General features: G+C 60.3%; 1 protein-coding gene across 1 annotated transcript; it reads left to right on the forward strand.

The window, feature by feature from the left end:
* Positions 1-7,453: 7,453 nt before the first annotated feature.
* Positions 7,454-21,719, forward strand: CRIP2 (cysteine rich protein 2). The gene is made up of 8 exons (XM_085586903.1): positions 7,454-7,545; positions 16,835-16,929; positions 18,733-18,790; positions 19,242-19,382; positions 19,562-19,630; positions 20,049-20,143; positions 20,416-20,473; positions 20,625-21,719. Exons 1-8 carry the CDS (start codon positions 7,503-7,505, stop codon positions 20,690-20,692), a joined length of 627 nt encoding a protein of 208 aa, XP_085443029.1. The 5' UTR covers positions 7,454-7,502; the 3' UTR covers positions 20,693-21,719.
* Positions 21,720-25,175: the final 3,456 nt, after the last annotated feature.

Consider the following 25,175-nt stretch of genomic DNA (forward strand, 5'->3'; position numbering starts at 1 on the left):
GAGATGAGCAGCCTGGGCTGTGTGTTCGCTCTCATTTGCTGCTCAGGAGTGGTGAGATTTGTTCTGTGGCTGTGAGGGGCTGTGCACCCTGGCAGGTCTAAGTGTATCCTGTGCTACAGGTCAGGGTTTCCTGTCCACAACTTAAAAAGGAGACAGGACAGCCATTCCTGAAGAATGTGCTACTCAGGAAGGGTACAAAAGCCTTCAGGCTTCGAGCAGCACCGGTGACCATTGCCAGTTTCACTTTGTCACCATCAATCCTTAGGATTAACCCTCTCTACGTGACGGGCTGCAGGAGGGTTTTGTAACACTTCTGTCTCTCTGGGGGCAAGGACTCATGGGGATTCCTTCCTGTAGCAAAAGGAAATCTGAACACGTCGCGTTGGAAAACTCCGTGTGTGAGTTGGTCCCTGCTGTGCCTGGGGCTGGGGGGTGCCGGGGCTGCTGCTGTGCTGAGGATCCCAGCGATGGGGATGAGCTCTCGAGGCGGCTCCGGCTGCACCGGGACTACGAGAACCGCTTGGGGGTGCCAGCCCTGCGGTTTCCAACAACTTAAAAGCTTTCTTGGAGCGGCTCCAGAGATTGCTCCGGGAACGAGTCCAGGCAAGGAGAGAGAGCACGTCCTGTGCTGCCCTAACTTTGAAGGACCCTTGCGTGTCCTCCAATAGAGATGCTGTTTTCTGGCGTGCAGTAGCAGTCTCCACTGCCATGTGTTTGTTTCACTGGCTTATGTTTGTAGCAGTTTGGGAGGAGAAGCTGGAATATCCCTTCAGCCACTGAAGGAAAATGCTGGTCCAGGTACTGACCTGTCCAAGCCCAGGTGTCACTCCCTTAAGCTGCTGCCATCACAGTCTCCTGTGCTGACTTCTCCTTTGTATTCACATTCCTGTGCTGGAATTGCCTTTGGTTATTTGCCCTCCTGTTCTAGAGCCTTGTCAAAATAGAGCAATGTTCCTACAGCTGGGACAATGCCCCATTTTCCAGGTCTCTTCTTCCTCTTGCTTCCCACCTCCTAAAGAGCCCCTGAGATTGTAGGGGGAGGAGAGCCTGGAGCTGGGAAGTGCTTGCCCACCCAAAGCAGGCCAGGTTTGTTGGGATGTAATAAGTTTTGCCACATGCATTTGGGTACTTTCCCTTAGCTGTGTGTCCCTCACATCCCAATCCTTCACTCCCCTCTCTGCCATGCAGACGTGGGAGCAGAGATGTCACAGGCTCAGCTGTGATCCCTGGGAGAGGGCTGTGCTCACATGGATGGAGCATGCTGACCTCCAGACTCAGTGCCATGCTTGCAATTTTGCAGGCTTAAAAAGAACCAGGAAGCTGCTCAGAAAAGTATTTAAAAAACAAAACAGAAATCCAAACATTCCTACAATATTTTATGCCAGAATGCTTTTGTTACAGATTTAATTTTTTTTTAAAGTTAACTTTGGTATTTTGGGGGCACTTTTTTACGTTGCATTTTACCAGCTTGTCAGTAGCAGCTCTCTGTGACGTATGCTTTTGCTGCTGGAACATGAAGGTAGCGTCCTGACTATAACAGCACTGATGAAACAAAATGAAAAAAGGCAAAGTATGACCAAAACTAACAATTCTGAACCTGGCATTCCTGCTGTGGGAGGAGGGCTGTAACTGGGACACTATTGGAGAGTTATAAAACAAAATACACGCTGAAATTTTCTTTTGAAATGGAAATTTGGAGCCGGTGCCAGCTCTGCTGCGGGCTCTGGTTCTCTGTGCAAGTGTTACACAAGCCAGACCTTGGGAAGCTGGAGAGGCTCTTTGGGATGGTGGGATTGCATCGTGGTGGAGCTGCTGTCCACTGCCACGTGAGGAGGGGGCATGGGATGAGTAGTGGCACAGGAGGTGTGGCCAGCATGCTGGGGGATTTGTGGGAAGAGCACAGATAAAAACTGGCAGATTTTGACTGTGAGGAGAAGGAAAGAATTTGACTCATTTACAGAAACTGGACCTTGAATCTTTTCTATTTTCCTTAATCCATCAGGAGGGCACAGACTTGAAAACACCATTAACCCAAATAAGCTTTGGCAGCAGCATTAGAGGGAGAAAGGAAAGATCACTGCAGAAAAGCAAGTTGAGGCATGACAGCCCTCTCTAGCTGGTGAGAGAGGGTTTGTTTGGGGTTTTTCCTGTTAATGTAGTCAGTGTCTTTCAAGGTGAGCCTGCAACAGCCAACAGTGATGGGATCTGCCGTGATCCCTGTCTTCAGAATATGAACATGTCTGGAGTGTGGGTGATGTTTATGGCCCTTCCCAAGGGAGGAGGCTGGGGTGTCCCACGCCCCCCTGTCCCCCCTGCCCTCGCTTCCCTCCCTGGGAACTGACAGAAGGGTTTTGCTCTGCTTGAGCAACTTCAAAACCTGGTGGAAGACTTGGTCTCTGGCAATTACATTTCACCCGTGCAGGAGAGGAAAGCAGCCTCAAGAAAAGACACACAGTAAATTCAGATGGGTTATGGGGCTGGGGCTTGTCTCCACCTCTTCTTCAACCTGGAAGAAAGTCAGGGCAGGTCAGGGTTGAAGCACACTTGATTCCTGCCCTGAGCTTTGCAAGTTCATTCACCGCATTCCTGGGATGAGAATGAATAACATAAATTCAGCATCTTTCTGCAGACAGTTTCCTCCCTTCCCTCCTGCAAGGGGACTCTCCACCTGGATCCAGTGCTTCGTGGGATGCTGGCAGCGTCACAAGGAGCAGATTTACAGGTTCTGGCTGGAGGGTTTTAGCCAAGTTGTGCTCCTTCAGAGATTTTCCATCTGAGCAGGAGTTAGTTTGTTCCCCCTGCCTGTGCTCTGGCTGCCCCCAAACAGGACAGGAGGGAGGTGAACGTGTGGAGCTTGTGGGTGAGGAGCCAAGCTGGGTTTCCCTTGATGCCAGGAAGATGCCCATGTCTGGTGGGAACCGAGGCCAAATGCATCCTAGTGGGTGGGTGATGCTGATGGAGAAAGAGAAGATGGTGCCGTGGGGACATTGCAGCACTCATGAGGTGCTGGATTATGTGTGTCCAGTCCCTTCCCTACCCCAGGGGCTGAGAGTGTCCTGGAGGTGGTGTGCATGTGGGGCACAGACACATGAAACCTGAGCAGCCACTGGGCACACTCCTCCTGCTGCTGTGCTGGCCCTCAGAGCCACATTGCGCCATGGCCAGCCCGACCTTTGGCCATAGCACGTCCAGGGGGGCCCCGTGGCACTGGGAGGGCTTAATGACCAATTGCCCTGAGCTGAACTTTGCCACTGCAGCCTGGGTCTGAGTACAGCCCGTTCCTTGGGACACCCTTTGTTTCCCTGGAAAACCTGAAGGAGAGCCACCGGTGCCAGCCATCCCCACCCCGGCCGCTCTCTGCAGTCCCACCATGGCTCTGACGGGGTTTGAGAGCTGTGCTCAGGTCTCTCCAGCTGCTTTCCTGCCTTTGCTTGATCCCACTGCACGGAAGGATCACGCCTGCCCCACGGGGGTTCACACCGAGCGTCTGCATCCTCGGCATCTGCGTGCAGCCTGCTGGGGTCCCCTCGGGAAGCAGGCACGGGGACAATGGGGACATCCATTCCAGATGGCAAGGACAAAACCTGTAAACCTGCTTATCGCCGGCGTGACAGCGCTATCAGCCCTGCCCGATACCGGCAGGGGCTCGGATGCCTTTTAAAGGAGAGGAGCGACAAGTGGATGGCTGGAGCTGCGGGGCTGGGGCGCCGGGGCCGGGCGCTGACGTGCCGAGCCCTGGTCGGTGGCATGTGCTGCCTGATGAGCCCTGGTCGGTGGCATGTGCTGCCTGATGAGCCCCAGCCCCTGCCAGCCCTCGGCATGCCCGTCCTCTGATCCTCCAGCTTCCCCATCTCTTGCTAATCCTTCCTAAGTCCCCGTGCTCCCTTCCCGAACTGTGCACTGACCCTGCGGCCACCCTTCGGCAGCAAGGCTGGGTGTGTGGGCTGTCCCCCACCCCAGCCAGCCCCAAGCTCCTCGTTTTGGGGGCAGATTTCTCCTGTTCCAGCAGGGTGCTGCCCTGCTCGCCCTCCCATGCCGCCCCAGCTCACTGTGTAGGGCAGCCAGATCCACGCTGGCAAGCATTGCATATCCAGAAGGGCTGTGGAGAATAAGTGAAATAAGAAGTGTTTTGCCAGGTTTTGTGAAAGGCTCTTTCTGTCGCATCCCATCACAGGGAACTGCTCCCAGCCCATGAAGAAGAGCCAAATTATTTTTTTCCATGAAACTCCTGCCTACCCCAAGGATCTGAGGCAAAACTGGTTATAGCTGGGGTGGCCCTTGGGCAGTGGCTGTTACTTGCCATGGGCAGCAGCCACTCTTAACCACCAGCCCCTGGTTGTGGGCTGTCTGGGACATGGGAGTTTCAGGGGTGGAAAAAAGAGAAAGCTGCAGCGTGTCACCCTGGGGTGACCTTGTCATGAGGGACAGAGGGCCCTGGGCATGTGGCTGCACATGGTGCACCAGCCAAGGGTCTGCAGGCCACACAGGGATCACTGATCTTTGGGCACACCAAGCCAGCAGCAGGGGTTTTTCCCATAACCTCTTTTATTCTTTTCCCCCGCAACCTCTTCTTGCCCTGTAACAAATCCAAGGAGTCCTAGGTGCCAGAAAACATGAGAGCAGAGGAAGGCTTTCCAGCCCCAGCTCCCCTTAGGAACACCTCTGTCTGGGTCCATGAGTTTTTGTGGTATTTTTTATCTGAATGAAGAATAAAGAGCTGAGGGGAGTCAGCACGGGGATGGGGAGAGAGGTGAGCCAAAGGAGAGGCAGCCTGGAGGGAGTTATTCCTTATTTATTCCTCACTTTCCCTTCATCTCCGCGCACAGCTCTCTGGTTGTCCTGCGCTGGGCAGAGGTCCCAGCCTCGCGCCTTTTGCAGGCTCCCGGTGGAAGATCCCCGGGCCAGGGCCAGGGCCAGCCCGGCTCGCACCCCCGGCCCGCAGCCCTGCCGGGGCAGGGGAAGGGCTGCAGGCACCAGCTCCGCTCTCAGCCTCGGGGGCAGCTCCAGCCGCACAGCGGGTGCTGCAGGCATGCGGCTCCTGCTGCACTCCCCGCAGCTCCCCGAGGGAAGTGGCTGGGTTAAAGTCCTGCTTTATCGCGGAGGAAACTGGGGAGGAAAGGCCCCTCACAGCCCCGGAGCGGGGAATTGCGGGCACGGGAATTGCGGGCACGGCCGAGCAGCGCGGATGCACGGGCAGTGCCCCAGGGGCTGTGCCCGCCGGGGAGCTGCTGCCCTCAGCAGCCCAGAGATCCTGCGGGGCCGGCGCCACCGGGGGAAAATGGGTCACTGCCCGCCACCGGTGCCAGCGCTGGGACATCCCTCGGCTGGGACATCTCCGGGCACTGCTGCAGGGGGCACGGCCCGTGCCAGAGACCTCCCCTGGCCGCTGAAAGGCGGCTTTGTCAGCCGCTGCCGGGGAAACTCCAGTTCAGCCCTCGGGCAGGGATGGGGCCCTCCAATTTCTGACGGAAAATCTATCCTTCGGTGAAAATTGTTCGTGTGCGGTCTGGGGAGAGGCACAGCGGGGTCAGGGGTGTCCCTCACGTGCCACCAGCCCCCTGCCCGCCTCCTGTGTCCCCCTGCAGCACGCTGTCGCCTGCCCAGCGCTGGCCCTGCTGTCCCCACAGCAGCTCGGCCAGCCCTGCTCGCTCAGCCTGTGCAGCCCGAGTCACCTGTCCCCGAGGCGCCGGGGCATCCCTGCCCTCCGTGCAGGAGCGTGCCGAGCCTAAATCGGGGAAGATTAAGAGACGACCAGCTAAAGCCACTTTGCTCCCGAACCAGCATATCCGCTTGGGATTTAGCGCATTTGCAGGCAGGGATTCACACCTTTAGGTGATTTGTCTTAATTCCCCCCAGCCTCTATGTGTGAAAATCCTTTGGCCGGCACCTTCTGGGTGCTGGTTCTGCAGCGTGGCAGAGCTCAGGCTTTCTCCTGTGGCCTCCCCAAACAGGCCACAGGGTGAATGCAGCCTTCTTCCTCCCCCAGGGCTGGGACACCAGCTGAGGCTGCCTCAGAATGTGAAATATGGAGGATTTAGACAGGAGACCTTTTTCACACTGTCCCCTCAGTGCGTGAGAATGCTGCAGGCACAGGGATGCTGTGCTGGCAACCTGCCTGCTGCCGTGGGGTGCTTTAGGGCTGCAGACACACCAGGTACCACAGAGGGACCCACGGGAGTGCCGTGGGACTATGCTGGAGCGGGCAGCTGCTCTTCTGGGAATCAAAAGCTCCACAGAGCCCCAGCTCCTGCCCTGCCCCGGTGCCTGCAGGCCTGGCTGGGACACACTGGCTCCACGGTGGGACACGCAGGGCTGAGCCCCTCCCGGGGCCGTGCGGGGCCGGGGCGCCCCGGAGGCAGCGCTGCCACCTGCCCCCGCGCAGGGACCCCGCCGGCCACAAAGCCACACATTGTTGTGACAGCAGCTGGCCGAGGAGTGACGGGGATGCCTGGGCCTTCCAACCCAGCAGGGTGCACGGGCTGCGGAGAAACCCGCAGTGGGGCATCCCCGGCCCCTCGTACTCGCCGGCAGGGTCACCCTGTCCCATCCCGGAGCCCCGGGTTCCCTTCCCAAGGCTGCCCGTGCGCCGGGGCCGGGCGGGCCCTTGGCAGCTGCACCAGCTGCCGGCAGAGAAAGGAATTCTGTGACAATGGCGGCGGAGCAGAGCCAGGCTGCCGGCTGATGAATAATGCAGGGCTGCGCTGGCGGCGCGGCAGATGTCCTGTTTACCAACACGGCAGCTCCCCGGCCACGGGCCCTGCGCCCCTGTCACCACCCCTGCCACCCCCCGCCCTGCGCCCACCACAGCCCGGCCGCGGGGCACAGAGGGGCTCCCCTGCCCCGCCATGGCATCCTGGCTCCTCGGGTATCCTCGCCGCGGCTTCACGGCTCCCTGAGCATCCCTTTGCAGCCGGAGGGGTTTTTGAGATGGGAGTTTCCATGGCAACGGAGCGGAATGGCGCCGGGAGCCGCGGGATGCGGGCGCTGGAGCGGGGCAGCGAGCGGGGCTGGGGCGGGGACGGGCTGCGCGCTCCCGCGGGGGATGGGAGATGCCCGAGCCCCTCTGCGGCGTCTGGCCGGGACCGCCACCCCCCACTCATGTCCCGGGGGCGCCTGCTGGACGGACTCAGCCGGGGAGGCTCCCGGCCGGGGGTTCTTTGGGTAAAAACCCACAAGTCGCGTCGCTCAACTACAACCTGTTTATTATAGAGGTTTTTTCCCAGGCAAGGGAAGTCGGGAGCGCTCGCGTCCCGACTTTGGTGTTTGGGGATGGGAGACAGGGCAGGGAGCGTTCTCTCCGCCGCAGGGACCGGGCACCTGCTGCGCCGGGCTGGAGCCGGGCCGTACCGGGCCGTACCGAGCCGGCCGCCGCTCGGCGGCAGCCCCGCCCCGGCTCCCCCCGGGCGGCGGTGGGCGGGGGCCGGGCGGAGCGGGGCGCACGGCGCGGCACATCACAGCACGGCTCGACACTGCACGGCTCGGCTCGGCTCCGCTCTCCCGCCATGGCATCCAAGTGCCCCAAGTGCGACAAGACCGTGTACTTCGGTGAGCGCATCCCCGGGGCCCGGCCCCGCATCCCCTTCCCGCGCCGAGACGCATCCCCGGGACCTCAAACCGGTCCCCCAGCCCACAACTGGCGCTCATCCCTGCCTTCCCCTTCCCCGAGCCCCGGCGCATCCCCTTTTGTCCCGCCGGGATGCATCGCCCCGGTGTCCGCTCCGCCGCAGCTCCCGCGGGGTCACCCGGAGACCCGCCCGGCAGCGGCTCCTTCTCCCCGCGGCCCCTCCGCTCTGCATCCCCGGGCTGTGCTGAGGGCTGCTGCCGGCTGGCCCTGGGGCAGGCGGCACAGAGGGTGGGGGCGATCCCGGGCTTGCTGGGCTGAGGGGGGAAGCAGGCGGTGGGGAGCCCTGGCTGGGGTGTGTGCCCGCACCTGGGGTACTGAAAGTGGGGTGGCTCCTGTCCCCGGTACTGCTGGCTTGGGTCAGGGGAACGCAGCCCACTCGACACGGCCGGTACTGGGATGGGGCTCCCGTGATTCAGAGGAGCTCTTGGGGTGGGGAAGTTGGCAGTGGCAGGTGCAAACAAAACCTTCTCGAAGCCGGTTTCTTTGATTCCCTGCAAACCTGGCCTCAGGTGTGCCATTCACCCCTCCCTGTCTCGCCTCTCAGCCAGCCCCGTGAGGGCTGTTCCCAGCTGGGCGAGCTAACTAAGGGTTTGGGGTTTCTACGGGACTTCTTCAAAGGCAGCTCCTGGGCTCGGAGATCCAGAACTCAGCACGCCTGGGCTGGGTTAGGGCAGCGGCGAGTCCCTGCAGGTCTCCCAGGGCCCTGCTTGGGGTTGTGGCTGGTCAGGATCTCTGGGAAGCGGCGCTGGCGTGTCTCCTGTCAGGCAGCGCGGGCTGAGCGCCGCCGCCCGGCTCGCAGGGAGCTGGGAGCAGCGGCTGATCCTCGGCCTTGGTGCCCCCGTGATGCTCCCGGAGGAGCTGCCCAGCCCGCAGCCTTCCTGGCACTGACCTGACCCCCTGGGTGAGCACCCTTGGGCCTGCACTGCGAGCTCAGGATGGCTCAGGGATGGATCCAGAACTTCAGTCCGAGCGGCCCCCGGGGCCCTGCTGACCACAGGGTCCAGCTGGCCTGGTGCTGCCTCCCTACAGCCCTCCCTGCCCATCTCCCCCCGCTGCTCCAGGGTCCAGCCCCTGCTGCCTCAGCGTGTTTGTTTGGTGGAGAAATACCAAAGGGTCCTGATGATGTTTGAACATTGGAGGCATTGGTGCTTTCATTCTTTTCCGGCCATCTCCAAGTAAACACGGGAAAATAGAAATTTGCTGTCTTCCTCCTTTAAACAAACCTATTTGTGCGTGGGTGGGAAGGGCTTGGCCCCTTGGACGTCTTTCTTTGTATGAATCTTTTCCTTTTTAAGCAGAAAATAGTGCCTCCCCAGCCAGCTGGGCACTGACCCGGGGGCAGAGTTCCTCTCGCTCCAGGGATGAGCCCGCCCTGTGTGGGGGGTCCGGGCTGGGCTGGGCTCAGAGACCCCTGCCTTGCCGGAGGAGGCCAGGCTGTGCCAGGAGAAGAAGCACCAACACACAGCAGTCTCCGTGCTCTTTTTCCTCCCCATGTCCTGTGGGACTTGTGAGTCTCCTGAGGATGTGGTCTGGGGGAGAACAGGACTGTACTCCCTGCCCCAGCTGCTCTCTCTCTGGGAGGTTTTCTGTAGGGGCAGTGGTCCCTGTCCCGGTCCCTGCTGCTCTGCGGCTCCCCCTCCCTGCCCTGGAGGCAGGTGCCTGGCAGTGCCAGCCCCCTTCCCGCACCTTCCCGCAGGGAATACTGCCACTGCTGCCCCTGAGAGAGACTTGGGGAGAGGAGGTGGTGGTGAGCTGAAACAGGAGCAAAAAACTTCTCTGTGCTTAGAGCTGAGATAGGCTGCAGCATGTCCCTGTTGATGCCTTGAGCTTTTCCTTGGGGAACCGCCCAGGCTCTGGAAGAATAAACCTGAGTCCGTTTATTCAATGCGTAACAGCTCCATGCAAATTCTGAGCCGTCTTTCCGGGATGCGGATCCCGGGCTTTCCTCCCGGTGGGCCGCGTGGTTCGGTGGGAAGGCGATGGGAGCTCCACGTCCGGGGTTTGGTGTCGCCCCTGAATTCCTGGGCCGGTCCGAATCTTAGCGGGGAGGTGATTCATAAAGCCCCGCTTGTTCGGGAGCCTCCGTGGCTGTGCTGAATGAGCGCTGGCAGCTCGGGCTGCCCGAATGCCTGGGATTGCAGCCGCGGGTCATGTGTGAGAAATGCCGCCGGCTCCCGTTCCCGGCCCCGCGCAACCAGGAGCGGCTGCCCAGCGCCGGCACTCCTGGGCACCGATGGAAAACTCATTTCCAGCATGCCTGTTGCTTCATGCTCCCTGGAAAAATCCAATGGGCTCCTCCCTGCGCAGTCAGGAGGATGTGGGCGTTTCCTGAGCTACAGAATGAGCTTTTTTCCTTTAAAAAGCACAGGGAAATATAAAAATAGTTTTTTGGCTTTTTTCCTTTTTTTTTTTTTTTTTTTTTTTTTTTTGAAAGGTGGTTGAAGTCTGTGACATTGTTTCCAGGAACGGTTGGGACTAACTTTCCTGCTTTGGGAGGTTGGCTGGATGAAGTAAATGTTTGACTGGAGGAGCAGCCGGCGGGTGGGGGCCCAGCTCCCGTCCCGCGCTGGCAGGTGGCAGCGGGCTGGGCTCGGGGCTGGCTTTAGGCTATCACTTCGGGCAGGAAGCTCCGGAGGGACCAAAGTCTCCCGCAGCCAAAGAGTCACGCACTTCCCCACCTCCCTTGCACATTGCTAAGCCTTAAATGAGTTTTGCAGGGTCACCGGGAGCCCTGGCCAAGCCTTTCCGCCTCCCATCCTTTCTTCCCAGAACAGCGGGGGATTGCGGCAGCAGGGGATTTCCTGTTTTCCCATCCCAAGCACGAGGCAGGCACAAGCCCCAGGGATGCAGCAAGCACGCGTGGTTTTGGGGAGCTGGTTGCACGTGCTGGGGAGTGTGAGGGCTGGCGAGAGGCTGCTGCTCTCTTTGTTTGGAAAGGGGTGTCACGAAAGCAGGTGCGAGTCACTCAGTACCCCCCAGGCTTAAAGCTGCTCTTCAGCGTTGGTTTGCCGGTGGAATTCCAGAGGGGGACTGAGGACACGGACACATCCAGCTGGGAAGCGAGGAAGGCCCAAGCCCAGCTGCTGCCAGGGGCCTGCAGCAGATGCCTGAGCCACGGGCATGAGAAGACCTCCTCCGTGAGGAGGCTGGGGCGCAGGGGGACACGGGGTGCAGCCAGGTGTGGGGTGCTCTCCCTGCAGGGCACGGCACCGCCGGGGCCGCCCGGCGAAATTCAAGCTGCAGAAGGCACTCTGCAATTAATAAGTAACTGGTGTGCTGGGCTCCAGGCAGAGACGGTGGGGCAGGAGGGCTGGATTTCCATTACAGCCCTCCCTAACAAAGGAAGCGGCTCTTCAGGCGCAGCCGGTGCAGTGGCAGCACAGCCGTGGTGGCACAGCCGTGGCCCTCCGGCACGGGGTGGGCTGGGCTCCTTGGGAAGTGCCTCCTCCCCGGTCTGGGAGGGTGAGTGGACCTTGCAGAATGGTAACTAAGGATGCTCCACTTCCCCGCTCCCCACGCAGAGCCCTGCCGATGGGAGGGACGCCTCTGTGGGAAGCTGAAGAATAATGGGCTGATGAGCATCAGTTTTTACCTCAGGAAAAAAGCACGGGCTGCAGAAAATAGTTTGTGGGAGTGCAGAACAGGGCGGTTTGAGGGCTGGGTCCCCTTGCTCTTGTGTCCTGGGCTTTGCTGGGTCTCCTGGCAGTGTGGTGCTGGCATTGCCAGCAGTGGGGAGCAGTGCTGCTCCTGGGGCCGTGGGTGCTGGAGGCTTGGAGCTGGCAGACAGCCCTCTGCAAACCCAGGGCCGGTCCTGGTTGACTCAGTTTGGTGTCTGGATTATAGAGTCCGGCACTCGTGTCCCACCTTCTTGGCAGACAGAGATCCTCATGTTCCCATCCTCCCTCTGGTCCCTGCCAAGAGCACAGGGATGGGGAGAAGTGAGGTGATGGGACTGGAAAAGAAAGGGAGGGAAAGGCGGAGCAGGAACACCCAAGCAAGAAGTAATGGAATAATGGAAAATCTGTCACAGCAGTGTTGCAATCAAACACAGAGCCTGGAGCATGAGCTGTGGTGCCACTTCTGGTTTGGTGGTACACATTGCCAAGGGCCCTGATGCTACCAGGGAGGTGATGGTGGGAGATGGGTCCTGGAATGAGGATGGGGAGAGCTGTCCCACCATGGGGTACCCCAGTGCTGCAGCCCCTGAGCATCCTCAGCCCTGGGCCAAGCCCTGCCTGGAGCTATGGAGGGCCAGCAGGGTGGGGAGGTGAGGAGCCATGAGACAGGAAGGGTGCTTTGACAAGCTTGGCTGCTCCAGCATGTCCCAGAATCCTGATCTTGCTGAAACGGGCCAGGAAACTGTCTTATTCTCCCTGCCTGCCAGAAATGACATCTCAATGTGCAGAGGGAAGGAACACTGTGCTCTGAACCAACCAGGGAATGGTTTGGTGTGTGTTTGCCTGTGCCTGGCTCTCAGTGGCCGCTCTGCTCCTGGCTGTGTGGTGAGCGAAGGGAGGGCTGCAGGTGGGCCTCCAATTTTTATGGTGATGTCCTTGGCAGTGTGGGCTGCATCCCCTGCCCACCCTGGGGTCCTGCCTGCCATGCCTCACATGCAGGGCTGTATGGAAAGCAGCAGATTCCTTGGGCTCAGCCCTAGCTGGACCCAGTGCCTGGCTGGAAACACCGCTGATCCTCTCCCAGCACAGACACAGCCAAGCTGTCCAACCTCAAACGCGTCCCATTCACATGCTGCTTGATGAAGCTCTGTGGAAAACAGCGAGGGACTTGCTGGAGGCTGCCCTGCCAACCAGAGCGGGAGACTGGATGCTCCTGGCCAGGGAAGTGCCTGCAGTAGGTGAGGCTCTGTCAGAGGAGAGGCAGGGAGCAGCAGGCTGGATGGGAGCAGTGCTGTGCACCAAATTGAACATTTGGTTCGAGCATTTCCAGTGCTGTGGCTGGAAGCTGAACAACCTTCTCTTGCACCTGGGTGCTTGGACCCCAGGGAAGACCTTGTTCCTCCCCTTGGCTGGAAGTGGGAGCCCCCCCAGGATATTCCCTCTTCCCCCTGGCTGCACTCTGCAGCAAGGCTGTACTGAGCTGGCTTTGTTGCACACTTGGAGGGAGCCCAGCAAGCTGGAGGGCTGCCTTCCCTTGCCTTGCTGCAGGAGAGCTAAATATATGTTTGGCCACAAATCAGGGTGCGGTGTAAGCATCAGCAGCGGCTGTGGGATGGGGGAGAGGAGCTGTGCCTGAGGAGGGCAGGGCTGGGGATGGGCTGAGGGGCACGGGAAGGCAGTGCAGACACTGGGCAGGGCAGTGTGCTGGGATATGGCCCGGCATGGCAAGGGCAGGAAATCCTCAACCTGTCCTTCCACCTTTTCCATCTCTTGGCCACTTTGTGAGGAACTGGGGAGGAGATGAGGCTGCTGGCTCATGGCTCTTGGCTTTGTTTCCAGCCGTTTACCAGGCTCCTTCTCCTTGCACTTTTCTTTCTTCATTCCTTTGTGTCTGCAACTGCTCTGAAGTGAATCTACAATCAGTCTGACAGCATCCCTCTCTGCCAGGGATGCCTGTCTCTGGATCCCTGTGGGGATTTGGCATCCTTACTGCCAGACTGGGCTTTGTCAGCCCTTCCCCGTACCCTGCCAGGGCTCTGGTAGCACGGATGGGGCACAGCCCTTTGCAGAGACGCAGCTGCAGTTATGGCTCCTTTGCTGAATAAGCCTCCGCCTGGGAGCAGCACTGACGTCAGGCGGTGGAAATACCTGTACGAGGGCCTGGGGCTGGCTCGGTGCGGCCGGCAGCACAGAAACTGGGAGGAGGGATGCTCTCTTCCCATCCCGAGAAGATGCGCCCACCTCTGGCCTGTGCCAGCTGCTCTGTCTGGGCACGGCGGGTAATTAAGGGCTGAGCTGCGTTGTCTCTGGGGCGGGGCTGCTGTGGAGCCATGGGATCAATCTGCCTTGGCACCGCCTCAGCTGCCTGCCTGCTCCTGGCCTCTGGCGTCCCTCGGCAATGTGGGCTGCATCCCCTGCACGGAGCAAACCCACCCCACAGCTATGTCCTGCGGCTGTGCCTCAACCTTTCCTCGGGGCTGTTTCCTCTGGGGAGAGGTTTCTCATCCGTGGGCACCCCAGGGATGAGAAACCCCTGAGCCACACACATGTGGTAGAGCCCAAATTCCTGCAGTGAAGCACCCTTAACCCTGCCCTTCCAGGGGGTGCTGCCCAGCTGGTTTAAGTTGGGCTGGCTGCAGGGCCGAGTGTGTGAGGAGGAATTCGGGGGCCAGAGCAGGATGTGTGCGGGCGATGTCCGCCGGGAGGGCACGGGGCTCGGCTTTGGTGGCAGGGCTGGCGGCAGTGACACGTCTGCACGGGGCTCGGCTTTGGTGGCAGGGCTGGCGGCAGTGACACGTCTGCACGGGGCTCGGCTTTGGTGGCAGGGCTGGCGGCAGTGACACGTCTGCACGGGGCTCGGCTTTGGTGGCAGGGCTGGCGGCAGTGACACGTCTGCTCTGTGCCGAGCCGCGCTGCGAGCCCGCGCTGCCGGCCCCGGCTGCTCCCGCACGCCGATGCTGGGTGACCCCCGGGGCTCCCCCGGCGGCAGGAGGATGTGGCCAGAGCCTTTTCCTCTGGAGCTGATGCAACAGCAGAGCAGCTGTGGCCGAGTGACAGGAAATCTGGGCGCTGGTCCCTTCCCTCCGCACTGATTTATGGGATGGTGTGGCCGCAGGCTGCTGCCCTGGAAATGGGCCGGGGTGGCTCCAAGCGGCTTCCTCTGCTCGCTGCAAACAATGCCTTCTGCAAAGCCATCCCGGCTGTGCCGGTCCCGGGTGCATCCCCCGGGAATCCTTGTTTGCAGGCAGAGGATGCCCGGCCGCCTTCTGGGCGGCATTTCCATCTGGAGGCGAGGGAGCTCCCGTGGTTCCCGGGCTGTCCCGGTGCTCCGAGTGCTCCCTCCCGCCCCGTCCCCTGCCACGGGCTGTGCGTGCCCGGAGATCCCTCTTGCTCTGCGTGGCTCAGGGATGCATCGGCGGGGGGGTACATCTGGCAGGGAGGAGCCAGGGTCTGGCTGAAATATTCCATCTGCTGAAATATTATTTTTGGGGTGGGGTCACTCACTGGGGGAGCGTTTTGTATCGCGGGAGCAGGAAGGAGCTGGTGGGGGCTGTGGCCAGCTATAATTGCCATGGCCTCTGGAAAACATCCGCCGGGAGCTTCCTCCTTCTTTGTAGCCGTGGCCGTGGCGGCGCTGGGCCGGGGCAGGGGGGGAGCTCGGGCTGGCCGTGTGTGCATCCACTGTGACAAAGCCGAGTGGTTCTTTGGCCCCGAGCCCCTGGCTCGGCTTTCAGCCCATCACGCTCGGTTTCCCTCCCTGGTCACCCCGGGGAGGAACCTTCCTGGAGGGAGGGCTGGGAGGATGCCGAGCTCCTGCAATGGCCCCAGGGCAGCGGGATGCTGGGACCTCCGTATTCCCTTAGTTTTGGAGAATCCCTGGGTCTGGGGGGCCTGGGGGCTATTCACCCTGCAGCTGATTCTCCGCTCCCAGAGGCAGATGAAGGCTACAGAGGAAAAGGAGGGCAGCTCTGGCCTCTTCCTCATGTCCTACCTTCTGTGTGGGGCTGGGGAGGCTCGGGCCCTCTTGAGCCCCTGGGCTTGGAGCCAGCAGGGATTAGCCCTGGCAACTTTGGGCAGGCAGGCCGGATCCCAGGCTCTGGTGGGCCATTCCTTCACTATGCACTCTGCTCCTGCCTGGGTTTGGTTCAACAGCCTGCGTGTCATCAGCAGAAGGTGGATTTGGAGTTTCTTCCAACTGATGCAAGTCCCCAGAGTCCATCTCCCGTGTGCTTGCTTAGGGGTGCTTTTGGGAGTTCCCTGTGGTACAATGGCTCTGGCTCTGCCCCATCACACTGCCCCTCCCTCCCACCACCGGCTTTGCACTGGGATGGAATTTCTGGGTGATGATGGCATTGTTTCAGCTTATCTTGGCCTTGTGACGTGCCCCGGATGCAGCTGTTTGCCTTGGGAGGAGGGTGGCTCTAGAAGCCAGGACCTGCCCTTTGGGGAGCTCTGGACCCCCATCTCGACTGGATGGAAACAGGTGACATTTGTTGAGGTCCTCAGGGGGAAACCCGACATCGCGGAGGAGCTCTTCTCATGGAGTGCAGCCAGCTCTGGTTGCACTTTATTTGCTTGTTAAATATTTTATTTGGCTCTCCTGATTTAGTTTTACGGTGGCTTTAACGGGCTCACATTGTTTTCCAGCTGTCTCTGCACATGTGCAGGGCAGAGGGAGGGCCAGCAGGAATCCGTGGGGGGCACAAGGCAGCCCGCGACCGCCCAGGAGCTGGGAGGGAGAAGGGGTGGTGCAAGGCTGGGGATGCAAGAGGAGCGCTGGCAGCCTGTGCTGCCTCCCAGGGTGCTCCTGGAGATCTACAGCTCAGGGCCAGATGGAAGGATTGTATTTGTATTCATACAACCAATCTCAAAGCATTTGCCTTCCCTGAATTTGTCCGCTGGTGTTTTGACACTGTTTTCAGCGCTGGCAGCGAGTTGCTCGGCAGGTTCGTGGCCATGCAAGGACGGTGGCCGTGCACCCATCCGCATGTGGTGCCTGTTCCCGGGCTGGGGGCATGGGGACAGGTGTTTTCCAGGCCACAAGTCCATCCTGCGTGGCAGTGGAGGCCGTCTGCCATCCTCTCCTCCTGGGAGCATCTCTGGAGCTGCGGCTGAGGCTCCCCGGGGAGAGGCTGAGTGTGCGTGGGGGGACTGTGACTGCAAGGGCGGGGTGGGCATGGAAACGCCAAATATTTGAATGGGAGTGAAGTCATCCCGGGTAATGTGGTGGGTAAAAATAGACACGGGGAGTAGGAAAGAAAAAGCTACTGTTGCTGGACTGGCGCGTGGGAAAGCGCGGCTGTGGGACGGCAGCTGGGTGGTGTCCTGCTTCCAGCTGGGACAGGGTTAATCTTCTTCATACAGAGACTGGGGGGGTTGTGCCCACGTCCCACGGGGCTGCAGGGTCCTGGGGCCTGCAGCACAGTGGCTCCTGTTTCCTGCAGCGTGGCTGACGTGCACAGTGTGAGCAGCCCCTCTTGAGTGAGTGCAGCCCCTCTCCGGCACAGCCCCCCCCGGTTCCCACAGCCTGGCTTCCCCCGGGGCTTCAGCGGGTGCTGGGCAGTGGCTCACCCCTCTCTCGTGTCCCCTGCAGCTGAGAAGGTGTCTTCCCTGGGCAAGGACTGGCACAAGTTCTGCCTGAAGTGTGAGCGCTGCAACAAGACCCTGACCCCGGGTGGGCATGCCGAGGTAAGAGCTGCCAGGGCGGGCAGGGCGGGAGCTGTGCTGGCACTCGGGGGGGCCTGGTGGGATAAAATCCCAAAGCCAGGGCTGGGGCAGATATCTGACGCCATGTGGAGGCGCTGTCCCTGCTGAGCCCAGGAGAACACACTGTGGCTTCCAACGCTGCTGCTGCAACTCAGGCTGCTCTGGTGCACAGCCCTGGGCAAGCCACAGAGTGGTGCTGGCACCACATGTGGTAACCCTGCTCTGTCACCCTGGGCTCCCAGGCAGCTGTGGTGGGGCTTGGCATGCCCCGGTAAGCACTTGAAGCTCCATGCACGGGGCAGACTTGTTTGGGCAATGCCCAGGCTTTGTGTGTGCTGAGAGCCTGCACTGACCTGTGGCTGAAACCATCCCAAACAGGGAATGCCGGGCTTGCCACGGCAGCGAGAGCTCGCCGATGCTCTCCGTGCCTCAGAGCTTTTGCTGGAGCGTGGTGCCACTGCCCCTCCCTGCACTTGGGAGTGTGAAGGCGCCGTGCTGCTGGTTGCAGCTGCTCAGGCTTAGGAGCAACTGCATTTCTCCTGTGCAGTGTCCCTGCATGACACGCGGCGCCGGGGGTTGCACAGCACCTGTCATTCCACAGTGTCACCAGCTCCTTAGCTTGGCTCTAGCAGGCAGCACAGCTGGGCACCAGCAGGGACAGCCGTGCTGGTGGCCCCCAGCCCGTGGGGAAGTGGGGCCTGTCCTGCCAGTGAGGTGGATCTGTGCTACAGACCGGGTTAAGCCCAGAAGATTTGCTGCTTCTCCATATAAGGTTGGATTCTGTTCCCATAGGGGATGGCAGCCAAGCCCCACGGACTCTGCCGACAGCAGATTTGGCCCTTCCCTGCTTTTTCTCCCTCCTTTTGAGGAGGCTAGGTTGGAAAGGTGTCGCGGGGAGACCAGTTAAATGTTTACTCTCCCCTCTGGCATGGCAACACTGTGAGCACGCTCATAATTATGCCTTGCAATATTTTGCAGCTGCCTTTGGCCAGCCCAGAATCTTCTCCCTCCCTCCCTCAGCCTTACCTCCGGCTGTGCTGGCCCTCGCTTTTGGCACGGCACCTCTGCTCATCTGCCACCCTGCCTGCCCTTCGTGGGCAAGGAGTCCTTGCCTTGCAGCAGAGGGATGGAGGGCAGGAGCAGGGCTGAGGTGCAGAGAGGGGCCGAGCAGACAATGGGGTGGGTGGGATCCTGCCTGAGCACGGGCTCCCAGTGGGTTTTCTACCCAGGGCAGTGTGTTTGGCAGCCCTGCTGGGCCCCTGCTCCAGCCACAAACACTCTTTCTTTTCTCTTGGACTGGGTTCCAGCTGGCCCATGAGAAACGGGGAGTTCTGGGGCTTATCGCCTGTCTCCTGCCTTCCTGTGATAATCACCCCAGACGATAGTGGGGTCGATAGCAGCTGGGCTGGACCAGAGCCCGTGCAGGGCCTCTGATCTTGGGCCAAGGTGAGGGAAAGGCGAAGCTGAGCTCCCACGGTGCTCTGAGCACTGCGAGTGGCCCGGCTGTGCACAGCGTGCTGAGGGCTGAGGCCATGCCTTGCTGGCCGTGGCCACTGGTGCTCCAGCCCCGGGGCACGACCTGTGCCCAGCAGCCCGAGTGCTTGATGCAGGCGTAACCCCCGAGTGAGTGCTCAGGCTGGGTTAGGCTGGTGCTGCAGACCCAAAACTGGGTGCATTTTAGGGTGCCGGCACGGCCACGGTGGTCTCTGAATGCCAGAGGATGAAGGTGCTGCTGAGGGAACCATGGCCACCGCTCAGCATCCTAACACTGCCCTCTCTCCCCAGCACGATGGGAAGCCCTTCTGCCACAAGCCCTGTTATGCCACACTGTTCGGCCCCAAAGGTATGTCCGTGTCCCCGCTGCCTGTGGTGCTGTGCTTGGGGCTGCAGGAGGGGCCGGCTCCCCTCACTGGTGGCCCCCCAACATCCCAGAAGCCAGGCTAGCATGAGCTGAGCATCAAGCCAGGAAATTGCAGTCCTAGGCCTGCTGTCTGCTTATGCAGAGGGAGAGAAGAGCTGCTGGAGGGAAGGAAGGAGGGAGGAAGGAATCTATTCTGACAGCTGCCCTTTTTTTTTTTTTAACATTTAAAAAAACAAATTCCCATTCAAACAGAAGGTGGAGTTAGTCTCCTATCCCAGATGTGGCTGGAGAAAGCTTGGGTCAGGATAAAGCAAGCCAGGGCTGGAGTGCAGCAGTGGCCCCTGACTCAGCAGGGCTGGGGGAGGAGGGACAGGGGGCTGGGGGGACGATGGAGACCCCAAGGGCTCCCAGGCCTCTCTGTGCCCCTCTGCAGGTGTGAACATCGGCGGGGCCGGCTCTTACATCTACGACAAGCCACAGATCGAGGGGCAGACTGCTCCAGGACCCATCGAGCACCCAGTGAAGGTGGAGGAGAGGAAGGTGAATGCTGCACCTCCCAAGGGACCCAGCAAAGGTGAGGGGCAGGGCAGGACAGGCAGCTTGGCCCTTTGCCATGCTGGGCAGCCAGTGCAGAGCCACTGTGTTTGGTGACGGTGTGGGCTGCAGGGTTTGTGTGTGGGGTCCCCCCCACCCCGGTGTGTCCTGGCTGAGATGTCCCCCCACTTGCCCAGCATGTGTCCTCTTCTCTTCCAGCCTCCAGTGTCACCACCTTCACCGGGGAGCCCAACATGTGCCCGCGCTGTGGCAAGAGGGTCTACTTTGGTAAGGTGGCAAGTGGGCAGTGCGTGCTTACCTCAGGGAGGCATGGCCCTGCAGGGTGGCATGAGCCCATGGGGCTGGGCTCTGTGCAGGAACCCTGGGGCATGCAGAGAGGCTGGGAGTGGGGTTTGGATCAGAGAAGGGATTGTAGGTACAGAGGGCCTTCAGGGATGGGTCCTCTTGGATATACTCCTGGGCGAAGGGCTTTATCTGCATTGTATCCCCTGCTGTGTCACCTCCCTTGTGGTGATAGCTGTCCTCAGCCATCCCCTGTCACCCTCGAGGCACCAGAGGGGTGGGAGGGATGTGGGAGGCTGGAGATCCTGAGGGCTCTGCTGGGATTTTGTGATACCCCCATGGGGAATGCTTCCCCTCAGCGTATTGAAGGGGGCTGGTGTGACCCTTCCTCCTTGTCCTCCAGCTGAGAAGGTGACTTCACTGGGGAAGGACTGGCACCGTCCCTGCCTACGCTGTGAGCGCTGCAGCAAGACGCTGACCCCGGGGGGACACGCCGAGGTAAGGGGGCGCCAGCCTCAGAACCCTGGCCTGCCTGGGGATGCCAGCGGGGCATGGCTGAGATGACCCAGGCCATCCCGATGGCACCCACTGCCTTTGCTGGAGGGCAGGCCTGGGAGGAGCAGCCCCTCAGCCTGAGGAAGTGCTGGGGTTGTTGAGGTGTCTGCAGGGGAAGAGCAAGAGAGGTGTCCAGCCAGGTGGACACGCCCTGGGGACTGGATTTTCCCTGGCCCCCAGGCCTGGTGACAGGTTTTTCTCTCTGCTCCGCACAGCACGATGGACAGCCGTACTGCCACAAGCCCTGCTACGGGATCCTCTTCGGCCCAAAGGGTGAGTGAGAGCCTGGGAGCACAAGGGAGGGACCCAGAGCAGGGCATGTGCCCTGCCTGGGCTGCCACTGTCGATGCTCAGAGGGACACCTCCCTGGAGCATGCCACCTTCCCGCCTGTGTCCTCACCCTCCCGTTTCTTACCCTGTGCAGGTGTCAACACCGGAGCTGTGGGAAGCTACATCTACGACAAAGACCCTGAGGCGAAGAACCAGCCCTAGGCAGCGTTCCTGCCCGCCCGCCCGCTCTGTGCCCCTCCTGTACTAACCTCCTGCTCCAGCCCGAGCAGACCCTCACCAGGCTGGCCACAGAGCTGTGCCCTCTCTGCTTTCTCTACTCCGGGCAGGACAGCTCTGCCCCTGGGTTATTATCATGGTCTCTAATATAAGCTTCAGTGTTTTAAGGCTAAGGTAGAAGGTATCTCTGGTGGTTCCCAATGCGCTCTGCCCTCCCCAGCCCTCCCACCAGCCCCCCGGGTGTGGGAGGCAGCAGAGCAGGCGTGGGGATGTCCCTGTGGGCAAGGGATGGCAGGTGGCACCCAAAGGGCTGAGGATGGAGGCAGGAATCCCACCGTGGGAGGGTGCTCCAGGCTGTCCCTCAGTGCTTGGGGTTGGGGTGAGAGTGCCCAGCCCTCTTCCTCACCAGCTGCTGGAGATGTGTGACACCTGGCAGCACTGCCCTTCTCCTGGCCCTTCCCAGGTTCTGTGCCTTGGCTCTCACTGTCCCTGGGTCCCACAGCTGACCCTGTCCACTGTTAGGTCTGGCAGCTCCCTACATTCCTGTCTTTGAATCCCTGTAGGTGCACCCAGGCAGGTGCCCCAGCCTGCTCTGCGGGCTGGTTTAGGTTGGTGCCCCCCAGCCTGATCCCCCTGGAGGCACAGCCTGTGCCAGGGGGCACCTGGCAGCTGCAGCCCTGGTGGAGGGGGCTCTCCTCTCCCCACCTTTGGAGGACAGAGCGCATTGGGCTGGTGGTCTGGGCAGCAGGACCACCCCTGCTTCCCAGAGCTGGAGGTTTCTCATTGTTGTTGTTTATTTATAATCAGTTGTAAATGTGCTCCTCGCTTTGGAGAATGACACGTGCCCCCCTCTCACCTGTCCCCCCGTGCACACTCAGCCCTGCTGCTGCCCAGGAGAGCAGGGAGGGGGCTGGGGCAGTGGGTGCCAGCACCCCGCTCTCGCCAGGCTCCCTGCGCTGCGGCAGGGCTGACTTTTGTTATTTGCTGACAATAAAGGTTTTGAGAGACGTGCTGTGCAGCTCAGCTCCGGGTGGAGGTGGGGGAAGCTGTGCACACCACACAGCATCCCTCGGGTCCCATGACAAGGTGGGACCCTGCTGCTGCGGCCGCCCTGTCCCACCTGGCTCCTCCTGGGGCTGGCCTGAGCGGCTCCAGCAGAGCCCGAGCTCCTGAGGAGCTGTTCCCTGCGCTGTGAGCACAAGAGGCTTGTAGAAGCTGTGCTGGCCCTGCAGATGGGATGGGGTGGGGTGGGATGGGTCCTTCCCAGCTTTGGGGAGTGGGAAACCAGGGGAAAGAAGTTAAAGAGCAGCTGCCATTGTTCCCCCCAGCCCGGGCTTTGAGCAGCAGGGTGCCCGAGTGAGGCGGCCATTGGGAAAGCTCAGCCTGGCAGCAGCAGGGCAGGAATGCAGTGTGGGGGCATTGGCTGGCCCCTGGGGGCTGCCCTGTGCCCAGGCAGATCGCAGCCCTGCTGCCAGGCCTGCTTTTAGACATCCAGCTATTCGCCCTTGGAGCCGGGCGTCTGGAGGGTGAGGCACGGAGCTTCGGGCTGCCAAGCCAAACACCGGTTCTGGGAACTGCTGCTCGGGCTCGTCCCTTCTGTCACGTTCTTGCGAGAACCCCGTTGGGCTGCCGGCTGGCTGTGCCCCCCTCGGGATCCAGGCATCCCAGTGGCCCTGTCTGCTGGGGAAGACAGCCCCGGTGGCCCCGCGATGGTCGAACCCAGCCCCAGCCCCGGAGCTGCTCCATTGCCATGCAGATGGGGTTGGTTGCCAGCCACAGCCCGGGCACAGCTGGGAAATGCAGCGGGCACAGCTGCGGGAAGGGGCGAGCAGGGAGCAGCGGCTTTTCCCTCCTGGCAGCCATCCCAGCGGCACCAAGCCTTTTCCCAGGCACAGAGGGCCCGGCAGCGCAAGTCCCGGCTCGGGAACAGGCTCAGTGTGTTATGTTTGGGTGGGGTTTCCATAGAGACTTGACCCCGCGGATGCTTTAGGGACAGAGCTGCGGTGTAAATCAGAGCGGTGTTGCTCTGCAGCTCCTCCCCTGACCCACAGCTGGGCCCTCTCAGCCAGAATTTGCCACGTTTGCCCCATGTGGCAGCAGCGGTGCTGAGGTGGGGGTGCCCATTGCTCACCCGGGGCCCAGTAGAGCTGCCAGCAATGCCCTCGGCACGAATCCATCTCCCCTTGCAGCTCTTATTTCCCATCATTAATTAATGAGCTTCGTACAGCCTCTCTGCTAGCCTGTGGCAATCCCTGCAGCAGGGAGCTCCCCCGATGGCCTGCACAGGCTGATTCTCCTCCCCAGCACCTACCAGCCAGGCTCAGCATGCCAGCAGGATCCCACCATGGGCTGCCTTTCCCCCCGATTCCTTTCTCTTTTTTTTTTTTTTAATCCTTACATTTTCATTTTCCCATGAGAGTCTTGACGAAGGAATGCAATGAAATCAAAAATAGGCAAAATTCAGCTCTGCTGCACAAGGGAGTGCTGGGAAGCCTGCAAATATCACAGCGTCCTGCTACGCCAAGGGGCACAACCTGGCTGCTCAGGCTCTGGGGGGACAATGTCCCCCCACCCCCAGGTAGGTGGAGGGACTGGGTGCCTCTTGTCACACAAAGTGTCTCCAGGTACAGCAGGCTGGGGACCAGGTCCCCACGTACAGGATCGGTGTTAAGAGCAGGAACCTGAAGGCTCTAGCAGGGCTTTGGGGTCTTATATGGGATTATCTGTGTGTGCTGAGGGGCCGGGGCTGTCCCTGTGCTCATGGCCCAGTGTGGGGACCAGGGCACAGACACAGCAGAGTGGCACTTTGCTCAAGCAGGGAAAGCAGCTCTGGCCTCTAATCCTTGGTGCATTTTTGTATTTATTTTTGGGAGGCCTATGTGAGCTGAAAGTGCTCCTCTACTTGAGGCTTGGAAAACATCCTTCCCCTCAGGGATGTCAAATATTTTAATTTTTTTTCAGCTTGGACTTGCTGTTGGGATAAAAAAGTTGGAAGGCCCTGGTGATTACAGACAAGCTCTCCAGGGTACAGATGAAAATAGAGAACAAAGTGGATGCAGCTTTGCTTGGAAATCCCCCAAGCCCTGTAAATTTGTCCTGGGACATTTCACTTGCTGGCTCCCAGGTTTCCTGGGAGCCAACAGAGCTCAGCAGAGAACTCACCAGCTGGTCAAACTATTCTAAGTGCAGTCTGGGTGATGGGTGCCAGCCTGAGTGTCCCCAGGCTGTGGGAGGACCAGGATTGTCACCTAGTGGTGCTTGTCAGCACAAGGCTGAGGGTGCCTGTGCCAGCAGAAACGGGGCTGCACAGCTTGTGCCATCCTTCATGGCCCAGAAAAGGCATGGAGAGTGCACAAAGGCTGCTCCTAGAGAGGCACAGCACGCTGCCCACATGGGAAACACCAGGAAAGGAGCTGGTAGGGGTAGGAATGATGAGGGCAGCCCTGGGTACATCTGAGCCAGTCCATGCAGGGAAGGGGGTTGCACCCATCACAGTGTGGAGGGGCCCTGAAATGCAGGGAGATGGCAGGACAGGATGGCTCTGGGACACTGGGGGCCAGCTGGGCAGGGAAGCCAGACAGATTTAAAGCATTTGCTGGGAAGTCAATAAACAGGAGCCAAAAGAGATGAAGTGCTGGAAGATGTGATTTAAGATGGGATATTGAACGTGACCCAGTAAGCACAGCTGGTTTCCACACGGGCCAAGAGTCAGCTCAGCTGCTCCCTGGAGTCAGCAGAGGGGCTCTCCTGGCCTGGCTGAGCTTTGGCCGGGTCCCAGTGGGAGGTTAAAGAACTGGGTGTAAATACTGGAGAGGGTGTAGGAGGGCAGGCAGGGATGAAGAAGAAGGAATGGCACAAAACCAAGCAGAGGAGAAGCACTTGGGCTGTAAATCTCCCTGCCAGTGCAGTGTCCTGAAGTGTCACTCAGGGAGAGCTGCTGGTGCAGGCTCTGGCTGTGACCCTGGTGAGGATGGCGCTGGCTCCCCCTCACCAGTGGGGAACACGCTGGGATGCAGGAGGAGCTCTGCATCAGCCTTTAGGTTTTCAGGTAAGGGTGAGCAGCTGGGAACCATCCCCAGGAGCTCAAAGGGCTCCTGGATTGGCCTGGGGCAGACTGCTGTGGGAGGAATAGCTGTGCTGAGGGATGGAGGAGTGCAGGCTGCTAATGGCCGTGCAAACCTGTGACTCCTCCTCTCTCCTGCTCTGCCCTGGCCCTCTGTCCTACCTGGGGATGTCAGAGCACAGTAGTCACATCCTTTTCACTTTCCTGCTCCACTGCCATGGCATGACCACGCTGAGCTGTGTGCTCACAGAGAGAGCAAACTTTTCTGCACCCCTTTGCCTCACCTCCAGTGAATTTTTAACCAGGAATAAAAGGTGTGGCATCAACAGCCTGGAGCCAGCCCAGGGCAAACAGTGCTGCCAAGGAGGCTGGGGAGGTGATCCCTGGCACAGATCCCCTGCAAGT

This window comes from Lonchura striata, chromosome 8 (genome assembly GCF_050655825.1).
Source record: "Lonchura striata isolate lonStrDom1 chromosome 8, ASM5065582v1, whole genome shotgun sequence".
Classification (NCBI taxonomy): Eukaryota; Metazoa; Chordata; class Aves; order Passeriformes; family Estrildidae; genus Lonchura; species Lonchura striata.

Coding starts and splice junctions, on each gene's coding strand:
- CRIP2 (XM_085586903.1), top strand. CDS start 7,503: ATGGCATCCAAGTGCCCCAAGTGCGACAAGACCGTGTACTTCG. Junction 7,546..16,834: donor CGACAAGACCGTGTACTTCG/GTGAGCGCATCC, acceptor TGTCCCCTGCAG/CTGAGAAGGTGTCTTCCCTG. Junction 19,631..20,048: donor TGGCAAGAGGGTCTACTTTG/GTAAGGTGGCAA, acceptor CTTGTCCTCCAG/CTGAGAAGGTGACTTCACTG.